We start from the raw sequence: 19,234 nt of genomic DNA on the forward strand, positions 1-19,234 counted from the left end.
AGCATTCAAAACAAAGAAATGGGGGAAAGTATAGGCTCAAAAAGGGTTTTCAAAGGATTAGAACAAGGTAAGCTTATTTGGCTAGAGAGGCTCAAGAACAAAACTGCCTTTATCACTTCCAAACATGCATATCAATCAAGAATTATCAACAAGAGTCAAGCCAAGGCATATGTGCAAGCAATCAAGAGACATATCACACACAAGAAAGAACATAAAGTGGCTCAAATTCTCACACAGGGCATTTGTGTCACAATCAATTCAACTCTCAAACATCATGATCATCTTCCAAGCAAAGAAAAGCAAGGAATCCAACATCTCAGAGTATCAATGAAGTGAAGGAAAACTGACAACCTAACCACAATCCAGAATTTACGAAAAGCATGCAAAACTGTACACAAGACACAACAAACTACATAAAAATCGAAACATGAACAAAGAAACATCCTCCCCTAATAGACCACACTTAAACGACACAATGTCCTCAATGTGTCACAATCAGCAGATCAAACAATCAGAACAATCATCAGATATCGACAAAGTGCAATAAAAGTGAGGAGGGAAGGAGAAAAGAAACTCCCTGAGTCAGATGGGAGGATAGGTGGGGTGGACCAAAGACGTCTCCTCCACCACTATATCCAATAAAGAAGGGTTGCTGAGGAAAGGCTTCAGTCTATGCCCGTTCACCTTGAAACTTTTAGCTGTAGATGGACCTTGGATCTCTACTGCACCATAAGGATAAACATTAGTCACAACAAAAGGTCCAGTCCATTTTGATCTCAACTTACCACCCATGAGGCCGAGTCTAGAGTTATACAACAAAACCTGTTGGCCAACCTCGAAGTCCTTTCTAACAATAGAACTATCATGGAACTTCTTTGTCATTTCCTTGTAGAACTTCGAGCTCTCATATGCCTCCAATCGGATCTCATCCAATTCATTCAGTTGCAACTTCCTTTCCTCTCCAGCTTGGTCCATGGAGAAGTTGCAAATCTTCACAGCCCAATATGCTCGATGCTCAATCTCGACCGGTAGGTGACATGCTTTTCCGAAGACAACCCGGTAGGGAGACATCCCTATCGGTGCTTTGTAAGCTGTCCTATGAGCCCAAAGAGCATCGTCCAACCTATTGCTCCAATCTTTCCTGTTGGGCTGGACAATCTTCTCCAAAATCCTCTTAATCTCCCTGTTGGAGATCTCAGCCTGCCCATTTGTTTGGGGGTGGTAAGGTGTAGAAACTCTGTGCGTCACCCCATATTTCTTGAGCAAAGCTTGCATGGATCTGTTGCAAAAATGGGTTCCTTGATCACTAACAATTGCTCTAGGCACTCCAAACCTGCAAAAGAGGTGAGATCTAACAAAATCTACAACAACCCGAGCATCATTAGTCCTGGTGGCTCTAGCTTCCACCCATTTTGAAACATAATCCACAACAAGGAGAATATAACAGAAACCAAAAGAAATAGGAAAAGGACCCATGAAATCTATACCCCATACATCAAACACCTCACAGAACAACATAGGTTGTTGAGGCATCTCTTGTCTTTGTGAAATTGATCCTCCTGCTCTCTGACAAGGTTCACAAGTGCTGCAAATCTTCTCCGCATCTTTGAAGATGGAAGGCCAATAGAAACCACAGTCAAGCACTCTGCGAGCTGTTCTCTGTATCCCCAGATGACCACCAGGTGAGGAGGCATGACAGAACTGTAGGACCGAGTCAATCTCATGGTCCGGAATGCATCTCCTAGTAACCTGGTCACTGCACAACTTCCACAGATATGGGTCATCCCAAACATAATACTTAGCATCACTCTTAATTTTAGCAATCTGAGCACGTGATGCTAAGGGAGGAAAAACAGAAGCAACTAAATAATTTACAATGTGTGCAAACCAAGGAGTGGGGTGAGAGTAAGAAATCATCAACAAACTCTCGTCAGGAAAGGTATCCTGTATGGGCAACACATCAGCTTCATTCCCAGCTTTTTCAATCCGGCTTAGGTGGTCTACAACCAAATTTCGTGCTCCACTTCGGTCTTCAATTTGCAAGTCAAACTCCTGGAGCAGTAGCATCCACCTGATCAATCTAGGCTTTGACTCCGCCTTTTTCAACAGAAACTTTAGAGCTGCATGGTCAGTATACACAATAACAGGTGATCCAAGCAAATATGACCTAAACTTATCAAGGGCAAAAACAATTGCCAACAACTCTTTTTCAATGGTGGTATAATTTGCCTGGGCAACATCCAAAGTGCGTGAAGCATAGTAGATCACTCTCGGCAGCTTGTCAATTTTCTGTGTCAAGACAGCCCCTAATGCATAATTAGATGCATCACACATGAGCTCAAATGGGGCTGCCCAATCCGGTGCCTGAATGATAGGGGCGGTGGTCAAAGCTTCCTTCAGGCAGTCAAACGCCTGCTTGCATCTGTCATCAAAAGAAAAGTCAATATCTTTCTGCAGCAGTTTGGACAAGGGAAGCGCCTTCTTGCTGAAATCTTTGATGAAGCGCCTGTAGAAACCTGCATGTCCAAGAAAAGATCGCACCTCTCGCACGCAAGAGGGGTAAGGCAACTACGAAATCACAGATATCTTAGCAGGGTCTACCTCTATTCCCTTTTCAGAAATGATATGCCCTAGAACCAAACCTTGTCCAACCATGAAGTGACATTTCTCAAAATTGAGAACAAGGTTTGTTTCTATGCATCTTTTCAAAAATTTTTCCAGACTGTCTAAACATGCATCAAAGGAGGATCCATACACAGTAAAATCATCCATAAACACCTCTATGCAATTCTCAAGAAAGTCGCTAAAAATGCTAAGCATGCACCGCTGGAAGGTACCAGGGGCGTTGCATAGACCAAAGGGCATCCTCCTATAGGCAAAAATGCCAAAGGGGCAGGTGAATGTGGTTTTTTTCTTGATCCTCAGGCGCAATATTTATTTGAAAGTAACCAGAAAAACCATCAAGAAAACAATAATGAGATTTACCTGCCAGGCGCTCCAGCATCTGATCAATGAATGGCAGGGGGAAATGATCTTTCCTGGTTGCTTGGTTGAGCCTCCTATAGTCAATGCAGACTCTCCAACTGTTCTGCACTCTAGCTGGGATAAGCTCATCCCTCTCATTCTTCACCACAGTGAGGCCAGTTTTCTTGGGCACAACATGGATGGGGCTAACCCACTGACTGTCTGAAATAGGGTAGATGATCCCAGCTTGCAAAAGCTTGGTCACCTCCTTCTTGATGACGTCCATGATCACGGGGTTTTGCCTTCTTTGTGGCTGTCTCACTGGCCTTGCCCCATCTTCCAAAAGAATTCTATGCATGCATGTGGATGGGCTAATACCAGGTATGTCAGCCAAACTCCAACCAATGGCCTTCTTGTGCTTCCTCAGCACACCAAGCAACTTCTCCTCTTGAACAGAATCAAGGGAGGTGGAAATGATCACCGGTTTCTTCTCATCATCCTCCAAGTACACGTACTTGAGGTTATCTGGGAGTTGTTTCAACTCAAGAGTAGGTGCCTGCAAGTCAGATTCATTTGTACTTCCTACAAAGTGGTTAGTGCATTCTGACTCCAAAGAATTCACAGGTAAAGGCGGAACACCTATCTCATCAAGCTCCAAATCCATATCCATGACAATTACATTATCAACATCATCCATATCAAAAACATCATCAACATCATGGATATCAAAATTCTCTTCAAAATCAACATCATTCTCAAATTCAGATTCAATGCATGTATGTAGAGAAGATAGAAAAGAATGCTCTTTCTTATGCATAGAATCAAAATCATCAACAACATATTTATCAATAATGTCATCCAATGCATCGATCCTAAACAGAGAATGGTCCTCAGCTGGAAATTTCATTGCATCAAGGATATTAAAATGAACAACAATATCAGCAAATTCCATAGACAAAGTTCCAGCATACACATCAATCTTAGTTCGGGCAGTTTTCAAGAATGGCCTGCCTAAGATAATGGGAGCGGATCCATGAGAGAATCCCTCCTCCATTTCCAAAACATAAAAGTCAGCAGGAAAAATCAATTCACCAACCCTAACCAAGACATCCTCTATGAAACCTGCTGGGTGGGTAACACTCCTATTGGCCAACTGAATGACCACACCCGTGGTTTGCAAAGGACCAAGAGACAAAGATGCATATATAAACAAAGGCATGACATTAACAGAAGCACCCAAATCAAGCATGGCATTTTCAAATTTATTGTTTCCAATCACACAAGGAATGCAAAATATACCTGGGTCCTTGCACTTTTCAGGGATGTGCGGGACCGACTTACCAATAAGCGCAGATACATTCCTTCCCATGCTAATCCTCTCATTTCCCTTCATCCTCCTCTTGTGTGTGCACAACTCCTTCAAGAATTTGGCATACTTCGGTATCTGCTTGATGGCATCGAGTAGAGGTATGTTCACCTCTACTTTCCTGAAGGTCTCCAGAATTTCCCTATCCACCTCTTCCATCTTTTTGCTAGGAAGTGCCCGTGAAGGGAATGGTAGAGGGATAGGCCGGTCAACCAATGGAGAAGGTGCGGCAGCGGTGGTGGTGGAAGAGGGAGAAGATCCACCTGAAGAAGAACCACCGGCTGGAGAAGAAGATTCACCCACCTCAAATGCCCTGCTTGGACCGTCATGGTCGTTCTTTCTAGGACAAGTGGCAGGCACGAGTGTAGGTGTAGAAGCGGGCTCTGAAGGCACAACAATCTGCTTCCCTGATCTGAGGGTTATGACACTCACATTCCTTGGGTTCTGCACAGTCTGGGATGGTAACTTATCCGAATTCTGAGACTGCGCCTGATTTATCTGAGTAGCCATCTGACCCATCTGGTTAGTGAGACTCTGTATGGAAGCTCTAGTCTCCTGTTGAAACTGTAGGTTTTGCATAGTCATCTGTCTCACTAACTCTTCCAATGAAGGTTCAGACGAAATGGAAGGTTGGGCAACTGGTTGGGCAGGTGCCTCTTGTTGCTGCTGTTGTTGTTGCCTTTGGTGTTGTTGCATAGGTGGAGGCACATATCTGTTAGGTGCTCCAGCATTCTGGAAAGGTGGTGCCTGCTGTTGATGTTGTGGCGCATTGTTCCATCTCAGATTAGGGTGATTCCTCCACCTTGGGTTGTACCTGTTGCTGGATAAGTCATGATTTTGCTGTTGTTGCTGCCTGTTGTTGTAGATGTTCGTAGCATAAGCCTGAGGCGCATCAGAGGCAGCAGAGTGCTGCAAAGAAGGACAAGCATCTGTATAATGGTCACTAGAAGGACAAATAGCACATAGTCGTGCAACAGATGCAGATGGAGCTGCAGATCTCTGGTTGGTAGTCAACTGTGTCACCATCTTCGTAAGAGAGTCAATCTTTCCTTCCAACTTGCTTTCAACAGCTGATAAAGACTGGGCAACAACATCATGTACGCCCCTCACCACAATGGCATCATTCCTGGTGCTAAACTGCTGGGAGTTGGAAGTCATTTTCTCAATCAATTGCCTGGCCTCAGCAGGTGTAGTGTCTCCAAGAGCTCCACCACTGGCAGCATCAATCATACCACGGTCCATGTTGTTCAAACCCTCATAGAAATACTGGACAAGGAGATGCTCAGGTATCTGATGGTGGGGACAACTAGCACAAAGTGTCTTGAATCTCTCCCAATACTCATATAAGTTCTCTCCACCAAGCTGCCTAATCCCAGTTATGTCTTTTCTGATAGCTGTAGTCCGGGCTGCTGGAAAAAATTTATCTAAGAACAGCCTCTTCAGATCATCCCAGCTAGTGACGGATCTAGGCGCCAAACCATACAACCAATCCTTAGCAACATTTTCCAATGAATGAGGAAATGCCTTCAAGAAGATGTGCTCTTCAGGAACATCATGTGGTTTCATACTAGAACAGACAATATGGAATTCCTTCAAATGCTTATGAGGACTCTCACCTGCAAGACCATGAAACTTGGGCAACAAATGGATCAGTCCAGTCTTGAGAACAAATGGAACGTCCTCATCAGGATATTGGATGCACAAGCTTTCGATATCAAAATCAGGTGCAGCCATCTCCCTAAAAGTCCTCTCGCGAGGTGGAGGTTGTGCCATATTGTTCTCAGTGCGAAAAACAACAGAATCAGAATCACGTGCAGATGCAACAGATGCAGTAGATGCAGTATGCACAAAGTACTCAGCAGTGGGATGCACAGTATCCAATGGAACAGACCCAAAAACAGACTCTAAAGATAAATTTCTAGAATGTCTAGCTAACCTATGAAACGATATCACAAAAATTTTGAACACACAAAACAACCTAAGCAAACAAATCACACACACTCAAACATACAAGACAAAACACGACACACAAACAACACATTATCAACACAAAAGACCTAAAACTGAACCGTTGGTCCCCGGCAGCAGCGCCATTTTAATGAGAGGGTCGCACCTCCCACAAAAGTTGTGCATAAAAGAATGCAGTACAGTACTAGGAAGTGACTCCTAGGTCGTCTCTCAAGGACCAAATTGTGGTTCGAGTCTCAGATCAAACACGAAGTGGGGGGGTTTTGTGAAAGGTTTGTGACTGTAATTGAACTTAAATTAAATTGGAAATTAAACACAACTAAACATGATTGACAGTATTCTAGTGCATGAAAACATTACACTGAACATTGTAACAAATAAATATCCAAACACAATTCACCACCCAAAAGAAGAAAATCAATTCAATCTATAATGCAAACCATTCTTAGGCAAAAGAAATAAAAGAAAATAAATGTTTCTCTACCATTAACCGTGACTCATGTACTTCATTCTCCAAGAAAACCAAGTCACCCAAACTAATTCCTTCCCCTGCCGTGACAACACACTACCTCTTAATTGAATTGATTCTCATTTCTCAAAGAAAATAAACCTGCAAAGTGTTAATTCCAAAAATAAAAGTGGGGTAGCCTTTCTCATTTCTCATTCAGCAGCCGTGACAGGGGAATAAATTCCCATGATGTGACCATGTGCTCTCTGCTGCCAGCTTTTCTTCGTCCTAGAATCACCATCCCGTGAGGTTCTCTTCCTTGCTCCACATCACGGACAACACTCCATTTCTTGAGAAAAGAAATCTATCACCGTACCCTTGCTACTCCTATCTAAGTTATCCATTCATTCTTAAAAGATAAAAGAAATGTATCAATGGCCGTGGGCCACCTCTTCCTTCACGTGAATCAACTTCTTCATGAATCAAAGCAAACCAGCTGTAAAGTGCTTCTATTCTCCCACTCCACATCAGCCATCAACGTCCTTGACACGTCCCATCTCCTAGACTTTTTCTCCAACATTAATCATGTTACCTCCTCCCTTCCAGCAAAGATACAATTAAAAGCTTTAATAAAAAGTTGGAATGAGTGTATCTCCCAAGGCCGAGACACACCCTCCTTTCTTTCTATCAATCCACGCCATGTGCCTTCCAACAGATCCACGTAGCAGCTGCTTGAATAAACGTGTGCTTCCAAAAAGAAAAGTGAATCAGCGCCTTCACTTCTTCCAGCTATTCCGAATGAAATGAGCGTGCAGCATTCCAGCGTGCTTTTCTCCTTCCAGCCAAGACACGGTAGCTGCTGGACAAAATAGAATGTGCTTTTCAAAAGTAGTGAATCACCGTGGTGGGACAATACTGGACGTACCCTTGTGATTTTTGATTGAATGAGAAATTAAAGAAAACATGGTTCTCATGAATACAGCATTTGCAGAATGAAAATAAAATTCAAAATATCTCTCCCATTCATCCACCGTGACAGCGTTCAAAAGCCAAAGAGAAGTTCAAAAACCACAACCGAAATAAGTGTGACGGCTGAACCCCATTTCAATCAAAAAGTGCAGAAAACCAATGAATAGGCAATGAGAATTCAGCGAAAAAGATAAAAATCAGCTCTTCATTCCATTCGTTCAAGCGTTCCGCCCCCAAGAAAAAGAGTTCAAAAATACCATATAGCATCCAAAACTAAGAGCCGAGAGTGTGTACAGTGCAAATGGCAAGTGGCGGCCTAACCTAAAGGCCGTGTGTCTCCCCTTTAATAAGGGTGGGGTCCACACAAAACAAAAACCCTAGAGTCTAAGTCACTCACTTCTAATTTTTGGGTCTAATCTAATTTACCAAAAATTGACCCAAAATATAAGAGTTGATTCAAAAATTCTAAACTACTGAATTACAATTTAATTAATTCAAAAAAATGTCTGTGTGGAAAGTCTTGAATTTATTTGGCATTCTTCCTGATGTCCCAAAATGTATTTCCGAAATTTTCCTGCACTTCAAAAATGTACTTAATCAGCTCAGAAAACCCAAATTAGCACAATTACAAATTTCCGACCAAATTAAGCAGAATTCGAAAAACGGGGAAATAACAAACAATTAAACACAATTCCCTGGTTTATTTAAGTGCAATAAACTAAATATAATTCAAGAAATAACGACTCATCAGTCGTTCCTCCCTGGAACGCTCGTTCAAATTCCATAATCGTATAATCATTCAATATAGTGTTCACACTTCAACATCTTATAATTTATCATCATCTCTATCTTTAGTTTTAAAAGTATAAAATAACGAACGTTCATACTTCTGAAGAACGAAGACGAACGCTAAAGACTAGATTTAGAAGACTCGTTGTCAAACCGAATAAGTCAACAAGTACTTATATGACGAACGTGACTACTACTCGAATCAGTTGAATGAACCGACTCTTAGAGATATAATATAAATGTTCAGAATAATTTAGGTACAAAGACTCTAGACCAAATTCAAATGGATAAAGATACAACAAGACAATTATTTAATTATACTGAGAACAATTAGTTTAAAGGGATCGACTGTCAGTCAATGACCGAACGCGATAATATACATTTACTAATAATTTGGACGAACGCTATTTACGTCCATTCCGAAATCAAATGTACGGACGAGCGTTCGGTATAAGACCGAACACTTCTTAGAACGAACGCTAGATATAAGACCAATAATTAATTAGATCGAACGTTTGGTATAAGACCGAGTGCTAATTAGGACGAACGCTCAGTGTAAGACCGAGCGCTACAAATTTATAAGTATAAGGGATAATACATTATAACTTAATTTAAATTACAAGATTACCACTAGGCTGAGCCGAACGCTCAACATAGTATTTCACGGGACGCTCGTTCTCGATCGAAACTCTTTCCAAATAAAAGAATTCCTTTTTAAGCAATTGATTAGAAACCGAACGGTATAAGACCGTACGATGACGAACGTATTTTATCATAGTAAAGATTTTCATATTCAGATTTTTCATCTATTCTAACTCAACATTTCTCATACGATTCATAATCTTATAATTTCATATTCATCATTAATTCACATACTTTATAGAATTCATATTAACAACTCATACTATACAATAATCATCCATTTTCCAATTCATACGTATCAACCAACACATACCATATTCATTCATGCATAACAGCGATCGTTCAGGCATACTCAAACAACATACATCTCATACATTCAGTTCATATCATGCTTGCACACAACATCCAAGTATAAATTAAATTAATAAGCTTCCCTTACCTGGATAGCAGTGTACGTCCTAAGAGTGTGATTTGGTGTCGTTCAAATATGGCTTTTTACCCCCAACGATTTCCTTAAGCTCTTCACTAAATCTAACCCAAAAGAAACGTAGAAGAATTTAGCTTATACCCTTGCATGCAACCGAATCTTAGTTTGCATGTAACTCAGAAACACACGTCCAGAGTCGAGCATCTTACCGGTTACAGAACGTGGATCTGTTCGGTTCCGATTGAAGCTCACGGCGCAGGGAACGTTCCTACGGTTCTGAATGTTGAACGGAGAAGAGATGGGTGAGTAACAGTAGAGAGAAGATGGAGGTTTTCTAGAGAGAAGGTGGAGAAAATGAAAAGTCTGATTCTGAGGAAGAAGAAGAGTGCGTGCAGGGTAGTGGAAGGGTTTTTCAGAAATCAGCTTTGTTCAACCCACGTCCAACGGACGAGCGTCTCCCCTGCCGACACCTGCACCCCCACTACTGACTTCAGAAGCTTCTAGTGTGACAAGTGGCGCTCATGCATGGATTGCAGAGTGGGTTTTAATGGTTCTGTGCAAGTGATGTGGGGTGCATTAATTGTGATTTGACAGCTGATTTGCAGTGTTAATTTTCCAGGGTCTCACACTCTTAAATTAAAAATTATAATTTTGTTATTTTAACTTTATTATTTATTAAAAGTTCCAATGTTAATTGTGCTATTCATAATTCAATTAACTTTTATATACTTCTTTTACAATTATTAAAAAAAGAAATAATGTATAAGATTCAATATACAATATTCAGTAGTTTCTTTATAATTAATAAAAATATCCTTAATAATCAACTATGCCAAAGATTTAGCAACTTCGGTGCATGTATTTTCTCCAAGACAAAATTTATACACAATATATAATCAGGGTTTGTTTATGCTACTCACTTATTATGAAAATTAAATTTTTATTTTGACAATGAATAAAATAAAAGAATTCCATTAAAAACTTATATAAATAATGAAAAAATCACAAATTAAAACTAAGGGATTGCATCCGAGAATTGTTGTAGTTGATTTACATACCTGTGATGAGTGAGTGACATTAGCCGTGCGAAATTGATGATATGCCAAAGATAGGTAGTATAAATGTTGAAAGGATCAAAGCTTCTTAGCACATCACGTTCGAATCTAAGATAGATAACATTATTATATTCATTAAACCATACTCACATTATTCATAATATCTCCATGTCATCTTCAACGATTCATAAAATAAAATCAATCAAAAAATATTCTTTATATGAAAATGTTTCTTGAATAAATTTAAAAAATGAACCACTATGGAGTTTTCAAACAAAGATTTATACATTACAGAACATGTGGCAGTTAACCACAAAGAGTACTGTATACGACATCAGTGTGCCACGTGGCGAACTCACAATCCCTCATTATTCACTTGCAAGCCACGTATATTATACCACAGACCAACTCCAACTACGCCCAATTACACTCTTGTGGGTTTCAATCATCTCACTCACTTAATCCATTTTCTTCCTTTATCCAACACCAACCCACCACAAAACAGATAAATAAATAAATAAACAAATAAATATATATAATATTTTTTTTATTTGGCAAACCAAATCATGAAGTGTAAACCACTCCAAAAAGTAGAAAACAAAACCATCTTCAATCGTTGAAATATAAAAATAAATAATTAAAAAATCAGGCATAATTAAAAAAAGAAATGACTGTTTCAGAAGCGATTATTGTAATCCATTATAATCACTCACTTTCCACAAGCACCTCTCTCTAATCCCACCCCTTAATTATCGTTCTCTCTCTCTTTCTCTCTCTATGCAGTTTCTGTGTTTGCCATTCCTTCTCCATCGCCGGAACACTTCTCCGATCGATCTATCCATCAATTTTACGGCATTCACACCGTTGATTTTACTTCAATGATTCCTCACTCGGATCCGTAGCTTTCACAATCTGCGAACCGTTTTCCTTCGCCATTATCGTTTCTCGCTTTCAGATCCGAATCCCGACGCCAAAATCGGGGGATAACGAACTAACCGTTGATACATGGATTAGCATCACCTCGATGAAAACCTTTCCCTCACGCAGCCACACGTTTTCCTCGTGCACAGCCTCCCCTTCAGCACTACGCACCACTTCCTCATCATCGTCATCATTCATTCCTAGGGTTAGGGTTTCCGTCGTGCGACAGCAAAATGTTCAAGAAAATCATGAAAGGCGGGCACAAGAAGCCCTCCAAGTCCGACGCAAGCGATCCCGGGTCTGCGGCGTTCGTCGCCGCCAACCGCAACTTGCCAGCGTTGCCCTCGCCCAATGTCGTCGTGAACCACGCCTCGCGCGGAACTGGAGGTGCGGCGCCTCCTAGCTCCGGCACCGCGATGCCGCTTGTGCCCACCCCCGGGGCCATGGAGCCTTTGCCGCCGTTCCGCGATACGCCGGTCGCTGACCGCCAGAACCTCTTCCTCCGCAAGCTCCACATCTGCTGCTACGTCCTGGACTTCTCCGACACGCTGAAGAACGTTAGAGAGAAGGAAATCAAGCGCCAAGCGCTGATGGACCTCGTCGACTTCATCCAATCCGGCTCCGGCAAGATGTCGGAGCATTGCCAGGAGGAGATGATCAGAATGATCTCAGTCAACATTTTCCGGTGCCTTCCTCCGGCGTCTCACGAGAACACCGGCCAGGAACCCACCGATCCTGAAGAGGAGGAACCAAGCATGGATCCGACCTGGCCTCACCTTCAGCTCGTCTACGAGCTTCTCCTCAGATACGTGGTTTCCTCTGATACCGATACGAAAATCGCAAAACGGTATATTGACCACTCCTTTGTTCTCAAATTGCTTGATTTGTTTGACACTGAGGACCCGCGGGAGAGGGAGTATTTGAAAACCATACTGCATCGTATATACGGGAAATTCATGGTGCATAGACCGTTTATTAGAAAGGCTATTAACAACATTTTTTATCGGTTCATATATGAGACTGAGCGGCACTCTGGTATTGGAGAGCTTCTGGAGATTCTTGGGAGCATTATTAATGGGTTTGCGCTGCCCATGAAGGAGGAGCACAAGTTGTTTCTGGTGAGGGCTCTTTTGCCTCTGCATAAACCGAAATCTGTGTCCATGTACCACCAGCAGTTGTCTTACTGCATTACTCAGTTTGTGGAGAAGGATTTCAAGCTGGCAGATACGGTGATTAGGGGGTTGTTGAAGTATTGGCCTCTTACCAATTGCCAGAAGGAGGTTCTCTTCCTTGGAGAACTGGAGGAAGTGCTGGAGGTCACACAGGCTGCGGAGTTTCAAAAATGTATGGTTCCGCTTTTTAGACAGATTTCACGCTGCCTCAATAGCTCTCACTTTCAGGTTCGTAGATGATTTCCATCTTTTATAATGGTGTTAGTTTGAAGTTGAGATTATGGGTAGCTGTGTTCCATTGTTCTTATTTCCAGTTTTGACTTTGCAATATTACTTATTGAACTGCTACCTTGTATGCTATGATACGTTGTACGTTATACATCCAATCTAGCTCTTATTTTTAACTTGTGGGTTTCTTATTTATAGAATGCGGGGGTTGGGGGATGTAAGTTTCAGCTGCGTAATTAATGAACTTTAATTGTCTCATTTTTTATGTTTTTCCATTTATAGCTCCATAGTGTAGTGGGATTGAATCCGTTTCCTTTTTCCTGTAAGGACAGTTTTAAGGTCTATTGTTTAGTTGCTTTTTATGTTATGCATGTATTGCTGATGCTCCAATAGATAGGAAAAAAAAGGAAAAGTAAATTATACTGTGTCATTACTATTAACGTGAGAAGAGGATTTTTGTTCTAGTTGAATTAATTGTATTCTGGTCTTTCACACATTGAAACTAAAATAGACAGACACATGCACATGCTTTTGCATGTATACAAGGGTTTTGACTTCACTATTGTTCATTGTCTAGTTCAGAGCTGAGTACTTAATTAGAAGTTAACCATTTGTAGTTATGAGATTGTGTGATTTATATATCTTTTAATGGTAAAATACCTTGCAGAATATAAAAATTACATGGCTGAGGATATATGTTGGGCACTCTAATGTTAATTTTCTGTTTGTTAAATGCATTAAGCTACTATTTTGTCTATAGTATTATTTAAGAAATCTGTGGGTTATATTTTATTTCTTTCTTGTTGTTATCTTTATTTATTATGTCGGTGACATGCATGTAATTGTACTTTAAGAATGGTGACATAATTGAAAACAAATCTTTAGATCACATCCCTGATTTGTTTGGACAAATGCAATACTCTTCTTGATTTAACATGGTTTGCACTGTGCCCCCTAACAACAAAATTCAGTCAAGTTATCGATGGAATCAGTCACTACATTCTAGAAATAGAAACAGTTTGAAAGGATTTAAGAATTCCTTATGAACTTGTGCTTTGAGAAGCTGTGCTTAGCTTCCTTGATGCGGCATTATTGTGGATGACCTTATTTTCTCAACTGAATAGAAATGGGGAATATTTCAAAGGGACATAACATGTTCTCATAAGTCATAATCTGCTTGCATCATCTAACAGCTTCCTTTCAACAAACCCTCCTGTGAACACTTGGAAAGGAAATTGCTCTTTTATGAGGATAATTATACAAAGTAGTAAAAATGTACCTTCCAATTTTCAGAAATGCCATGTGTTGTGTGATTTTGCTTTAAATATATTAGAATCTAATGATTATGGATATGGCTTAATTTTTATTCCTATAGAGCTGAGGAGAGCCCTTGATGAATTATTCTGAAACCCTCATATCAATAATGATGGTTGTCTCATTATCATTTACTTCCAAATAATAAGGTAGTCACCTATTTTATTCTTATTGGTTGGCATCAAAGTCATGTTGAAATTTTATGGCTGTCTCAGTATCAAATCTGTACAGGAATTTATTACTCCCTTTTGTTTCTTTTTCTGGAGTTGATAATTTTGTTTCATCTATCTGAAAGGTGAAAGCCAGTCTTTTTGCATATTTCTGAACTGGGTTTGAGCGTCCTCTTTGGAATCTAATTAAGCAATTAAATAACTATTTCTAGGGCTGGCGATATGAGTCCTTTTTAGTAGATCCAATCTGAAGATTTCTGGAAGCTTTTGGTATTGTTCACTTAGTCAATAAAATATTTTCCTGATGCTTGTATGTCACAAAAGGCAGAAACTATTGTTATTTATTCCAGTGAAGAGAAAATCAAAACCAAGGAAAGAAATATACCTGCACGGGATGCTCGTTGAAATATTGGGGGAAGTAATCATGTATTTCGGGGGAGTTAACTTGTCAGGAAATTACATAGTCTGTGATGTAATAAAAGGCTAGTCCTAGTGCACTGGTAAGCCTGGCCTTGGTGACCAGTTGGTCATGGATTCAAATTCAGAAACAGTCTCTGTGTATATCTAAGGATGAGGTTTTGTACAAATAAACACTTCTGCACCTTCACATCATGAGGAATCTTGTGACACCGGGGTATGTCAGTTTTTTTTATTTACTAGAACTTTAAGGACAGGAAGAGATGGAAGTGAAAATCTATTTGCTGTAGAAGTTATTTGGTTTGGTGGGTTTAGCATTTCTGATGCTCACAAAAGACCATGGGCGAAATTCAGCTGTCATATCACATAATTTGTTACTGTTTTTAGCCAATGGCAGTGTTTTAAATCCTGGAAACTGGTGCGTGGCTGGGGATCAAAAAACACAAATAGTGTGGATAGCAAGATAGCTGCCGTATTATGTATTTCTCAAGTATGATAAAAAAGTGCTCAAAATTCATGACACTCATAATTAACAATAAAAATGTTATAGGCATCCTAAACAAAACATGCAATAAAATACCTAAAAAAGTCATATAAGTTCCTTAGATAGGAATTATCTCATTATCTTTGAAATCCGAGTCTTCATTATCATTTTCACTACTATTCCATTTTTAGATTTTAGTTTTGGAAATTGAATATTAGAAAGTAGACTTTAAGTCTAACTTAATCTTGCAAAATCAGATTGTGAGTTTAGGTTTGTACTTGTTATATACTATAATTCGGTTATATCTTTAGTAGGAGATCTCCATGACATTCTCTTACTATGAGGATTGAAAATCTCATGTGTGAGAGACTATGGGGAACCCGATAGAGGTTGACATGATAGGTTCAACAAACTTAAGAAGGATAGACTTGGTATAGCTTTGACACCATCTTTTAAAGTAGACTTTAAGCCTAATTTAACTTCAAAATATTAGTTGTAAGGTGAGATTTGCACCCACTTATATATTATATTTAATGTAAGATCTCCAACACTGTAAATCCAAAACTAGCTCTAGCCATTCTGGCTGCCACTTTAGCTGCCATAGCAGGCAAAATAGTGCCCTGAATAGTGGCTGGTGAGGACATCTTTTTAGCTCAGCTCCTCTCCAGTACTTTAGTGGTGCTAGTTAAAACCCTACCTATAAGCTGTTACTATATGTAATTGGCTAACATAGCCTTCATTTGGATGCACAGGTGGACCTATTTGACGGGAAGGGGAGTGGCACCCACATAAGGAAAATAATTCCTGGTTTTTAATTAAATCCACCTATAAATATTTTAAGAATCTTATATATTTATTCTTTTTGCAACCCTAAAGTAGTATTACTGGCTCTACTTTTGGCCTGTGGCACATTGCAAATGATCTTCCATTCTTCACAAATTAAGTGTGGATGAGTTAAGATCATGAGGGTGTTGCAATTTATATGATTTATCAGGGAGCAAATTGCAATCGAGCCTTCGTTCATCTTTTCTGTTACTTCATTAATATGTTCTTTGTAAGCTTATCTTAGTTCTATCTTGTTCCTTCTAGTATCACGATGATGAAGCTGCTGTCTCTTGGTTTCTTACTAAGCCTCTACATGATAAAATCCCTTTGAAATTGCCAACAGTTGGCAAATAACAATCTTTCATCCAAAACTGGTTCGAATTTCTAAAATCTTAACTGATAATCCAATCCTCAGAAAATTGAGAGAATTTCTATCTGCAATTTCCCATCACAGCTTGGGCAATCTCATTTTTGAGTTTCTTTCACTTCTTAGTGAGTGGAAGGCTGGAAATTTAAGCTGGCTATCGCAACAGGGGCTTATTGGTAGAGTTTGGGTCATGAGGGTCGTATGCCTTTCATTGGAAACTTTATTGCGCTTTTGAATTGAAATTGGGTAAATTACACCCCTCCTTCTAGATGCTTAACTTCCATTGTCCTCTTCTCTATTTTAAAAAAATTAAACTCCTTTAAGAAATTAACGTGTTAACCTTCTTTTGTCCATTTTAACGTTGATGGCCCTTCCAGAGGACAGCTTTCCTCTCTTTGTGACTCTCTTCGTCATGGCTAACCTGTTTTAAATTTTAGATTTGCAGGTATTTATACCAAAATTTTAGATTTCATTTTAAATCTCTTAATATAATGCATTGATTCATTTTTGTTATGTTGACCGATTTTTCTACTCCCCTTCTATTGAAATTATTTAGCTACTAAACTGCAGTATCAATATGGATGTTTTCATATTCAGAAACCTTGGTATTTTATTGCAGTGTTAAGAGTTGTTGATGCTGAATTTGTCTGAAAAAAAAAGTATTCTGGTAGATTTTTCTGGTATAGCATTTTTTATCAGCAGGTATCATATAAAAAGGCTGACAATTTGTTTAGTATTTGTTATATGATGTGAATATTGTTCTTCCCATACCGTAAAAAGAAGAAAATGAAAGGAGAAACATAAAGTAAAAGTCCTGAGCAAAGAGACGCCCCATAAAATAGCCATAGTCGAACATCGTAAGCCTTAGAATATGGTCTTAGTCAATATAGGAATGATGACTTTTATGTCTTCATTTTATTCATTTTTTCCTTAAAGAATTTTAAAACAGCTTCTGTAATTAATTATGGAAAATGCTATTCTGAAGTTTTTTTAAATCAGCATAGAGGGTTTAGAATCGTGAACGGTCAGAACTGAATATTTTTACTGTTATTATTTTTCATGGTTTAGATGTTCTTTTGAGAAGTGTTTGCGCTTAGCCACACTCATACTGCAGGTTGCAGAACGAGCCCTGTTTTTGTGGAACAATGAGCATATCGTGAGCTTAATTGCCCAAAACAGGACGGTGGTACTACCAATAATATTTGAAGCATTTGAGAAAAACATCTCGAGTCATTGGAATCAAGCAGTACATGGACTGACGGTGAATGTTCGCAAAATGTTTCTGGAAATGGATGCAGAATTGTTTGAGGAGTGCCAGCGGCAGCACGCAGAGAAAGAGGCTAAAGCCAAAGATGTAGAAGAGCAGCGGGAACTTAATTGGAAGAGACTGGAAGATGCGGCTGCACAGAATGGATTTGAGGATATGGTCTTAACTTAGCCTTGTTAGTATACTACCACAACTGCTCTCATCCATTTTGGTGCCATTATTTATTGGTTTCTTTCTTTTCCACCTAATTTTTTCTCCTCTTCTATCTTATTATATATCACTTGGATAATTAGCAATTTTAAGAAATCAGTGATTAATGTAACTTATTCGAAGTTGTTAGCAATGTCTGCAGATTAAGAACGTTTTTGTGAAATACTTTCTTGTATTTTTCTCCTTTTATAAAGAGAAATACGGAAGATTTTTTCTTTTCATTTCTCAAGACAATATCTCACCTTTTCTTGCTTCTTGGATTCGGCCATTGTGATTGGAAATTTGAAGGCATTATACTCAAAAACATTCTACACTAAGGTCGTTATTGAATGGCAGTTTTTTCTTCCAAAACTACTGGACAATATCTTTTTATATTATACACGTTTTTTCTTGCTTTCTTTTTTATCGTTTAAATTAATATACTTTTCTCGTAGGAGTTTCAAACTATCAAAGAATGTGCTTTTGTCTATATATAAAATAGTGGGTTACGATGTGTGGGACAACTGAATTTATCAAATTTTAGCTATATGTTTAAAAAATTGTTTAAATAGGAAATTTGTAGGAACATCAATGAAATTTATTTTTTAAGTTGAGTTGATTTTGTTCAACTTGAAATTTGTAAATTATAATTTTTAAATACATTTTTTAAAAATCAATTTTGATAATTCAACAGTTTTCTTTTTAATTTCGTGCATATTCTTTTTATAATTTATTATGTAAATGCTGTTTTTTACTTAAATGAAGTTATCATCTTAAAATTGGTTCAAATAATTTTTTATTTTAATCAATTATAAATATAATATAGCTTTTACAACTATTCCAAATACGCTGACGACATAAAAGAAGTATGGTGAGAAATTATACGAAATATTAAGAGAATTAGTGTAATTTAATAAAAATATGCTATACACTGATATTTTCTGGTGTATATATTTTTTGTAAATAAAATAAAATATGTTAGTAATCCATTCAAAACATACTACTTGCAAACTAGGTTTTTCCGACAAATTATAAGCATCATCATGTATGATAGAGGGAAAATAATTGTGATATGTCTAGGTAAAGTCTATATTTGGTAGTAAATAGTTATCCGTAACAAAAGTATTTTTAAGAAACGAATGTTATATTAATTCAATCATAAAACTTAACACATACAAACTCGTTTATTTGGTTCTGACAAATTTTAAGTATCATTGTATATAATAGATAAGAAAAAAAAAATCATATAAGC

At 38.7% G+C, this 19,234-nt stretch overlaps 1 protein-coding gene and 1 pseudogene across 3 annotated transcripts; one reads left to right on the plus strand and one right to left on the minus strand.

Moving 5' to 3' along the window:
• Positions 1 to 494: 494 nt before the first annotated feature.
• Positions 495 to 11,564, minus strand: LOC128195834 (uncharacterized; annotated as a pseudogene).
• On the plus strand, positions 11,339 to 18,232 carry LOC108326106 (serine/threonine protein phosphatase 2A 57 kDa regulatory subunit B' beta isoform). Of its 3 annotated transcripts, none has more exons than XM_052874384.1 (2): positions 11,339 to 12,949; positions 16,087 to 17,634. In XM_052874384.1, the coding sequence occupies exons 1-2, from the start codon at positions 11,783 to 11,785 to the stop codon at positions 16,147 to 16,149; spliced, it is 1,230 nt and encodes a 409-aa protein (XP_052730344.1). In that variant the 5' UTR covers positions 11,339 to 11,782; the 3' UTR covers positions 16,150 to 17,634. The 3 variants fall into 3 exon arrangements, with proteins under 3 accessions (XP_052730344.1, XP_052730345.1, XP_017414871.1); XM_052874385.1 differs by lacking the exon at positions 16,087 to 17,634 and adding an exon at positions 14,646 to 16,080 and having other exon boundaries at positions 11,340 to 12,949; XM_017559382.2 differs by lacking the exon at positions 16,087 to 17,634 and adding an exon at positions 17,641 to 18,232 and having other exon boundaries at positions 11,346 to 12,949.
• The last annotated feature ends 1,002 nt before the right edge of the window (positions 18,233 to 19,234 follow it).

Source organism: Vigna angularis, chromosome 3 (assembly GCF_016808095.1).
Source record: "Vigna angularis cultivar LongXiaoDou No.4 chromosome 3, ASM1680809v1, whole genome shotgun sequence".
Taxonomy (NCBI): domain Eukaryota; kingdom Viridiplantae; phylum Streptophyta; class Magnoliopsida; order Fabales; family Fabaceae; genus Vigna; species Vigna angularis.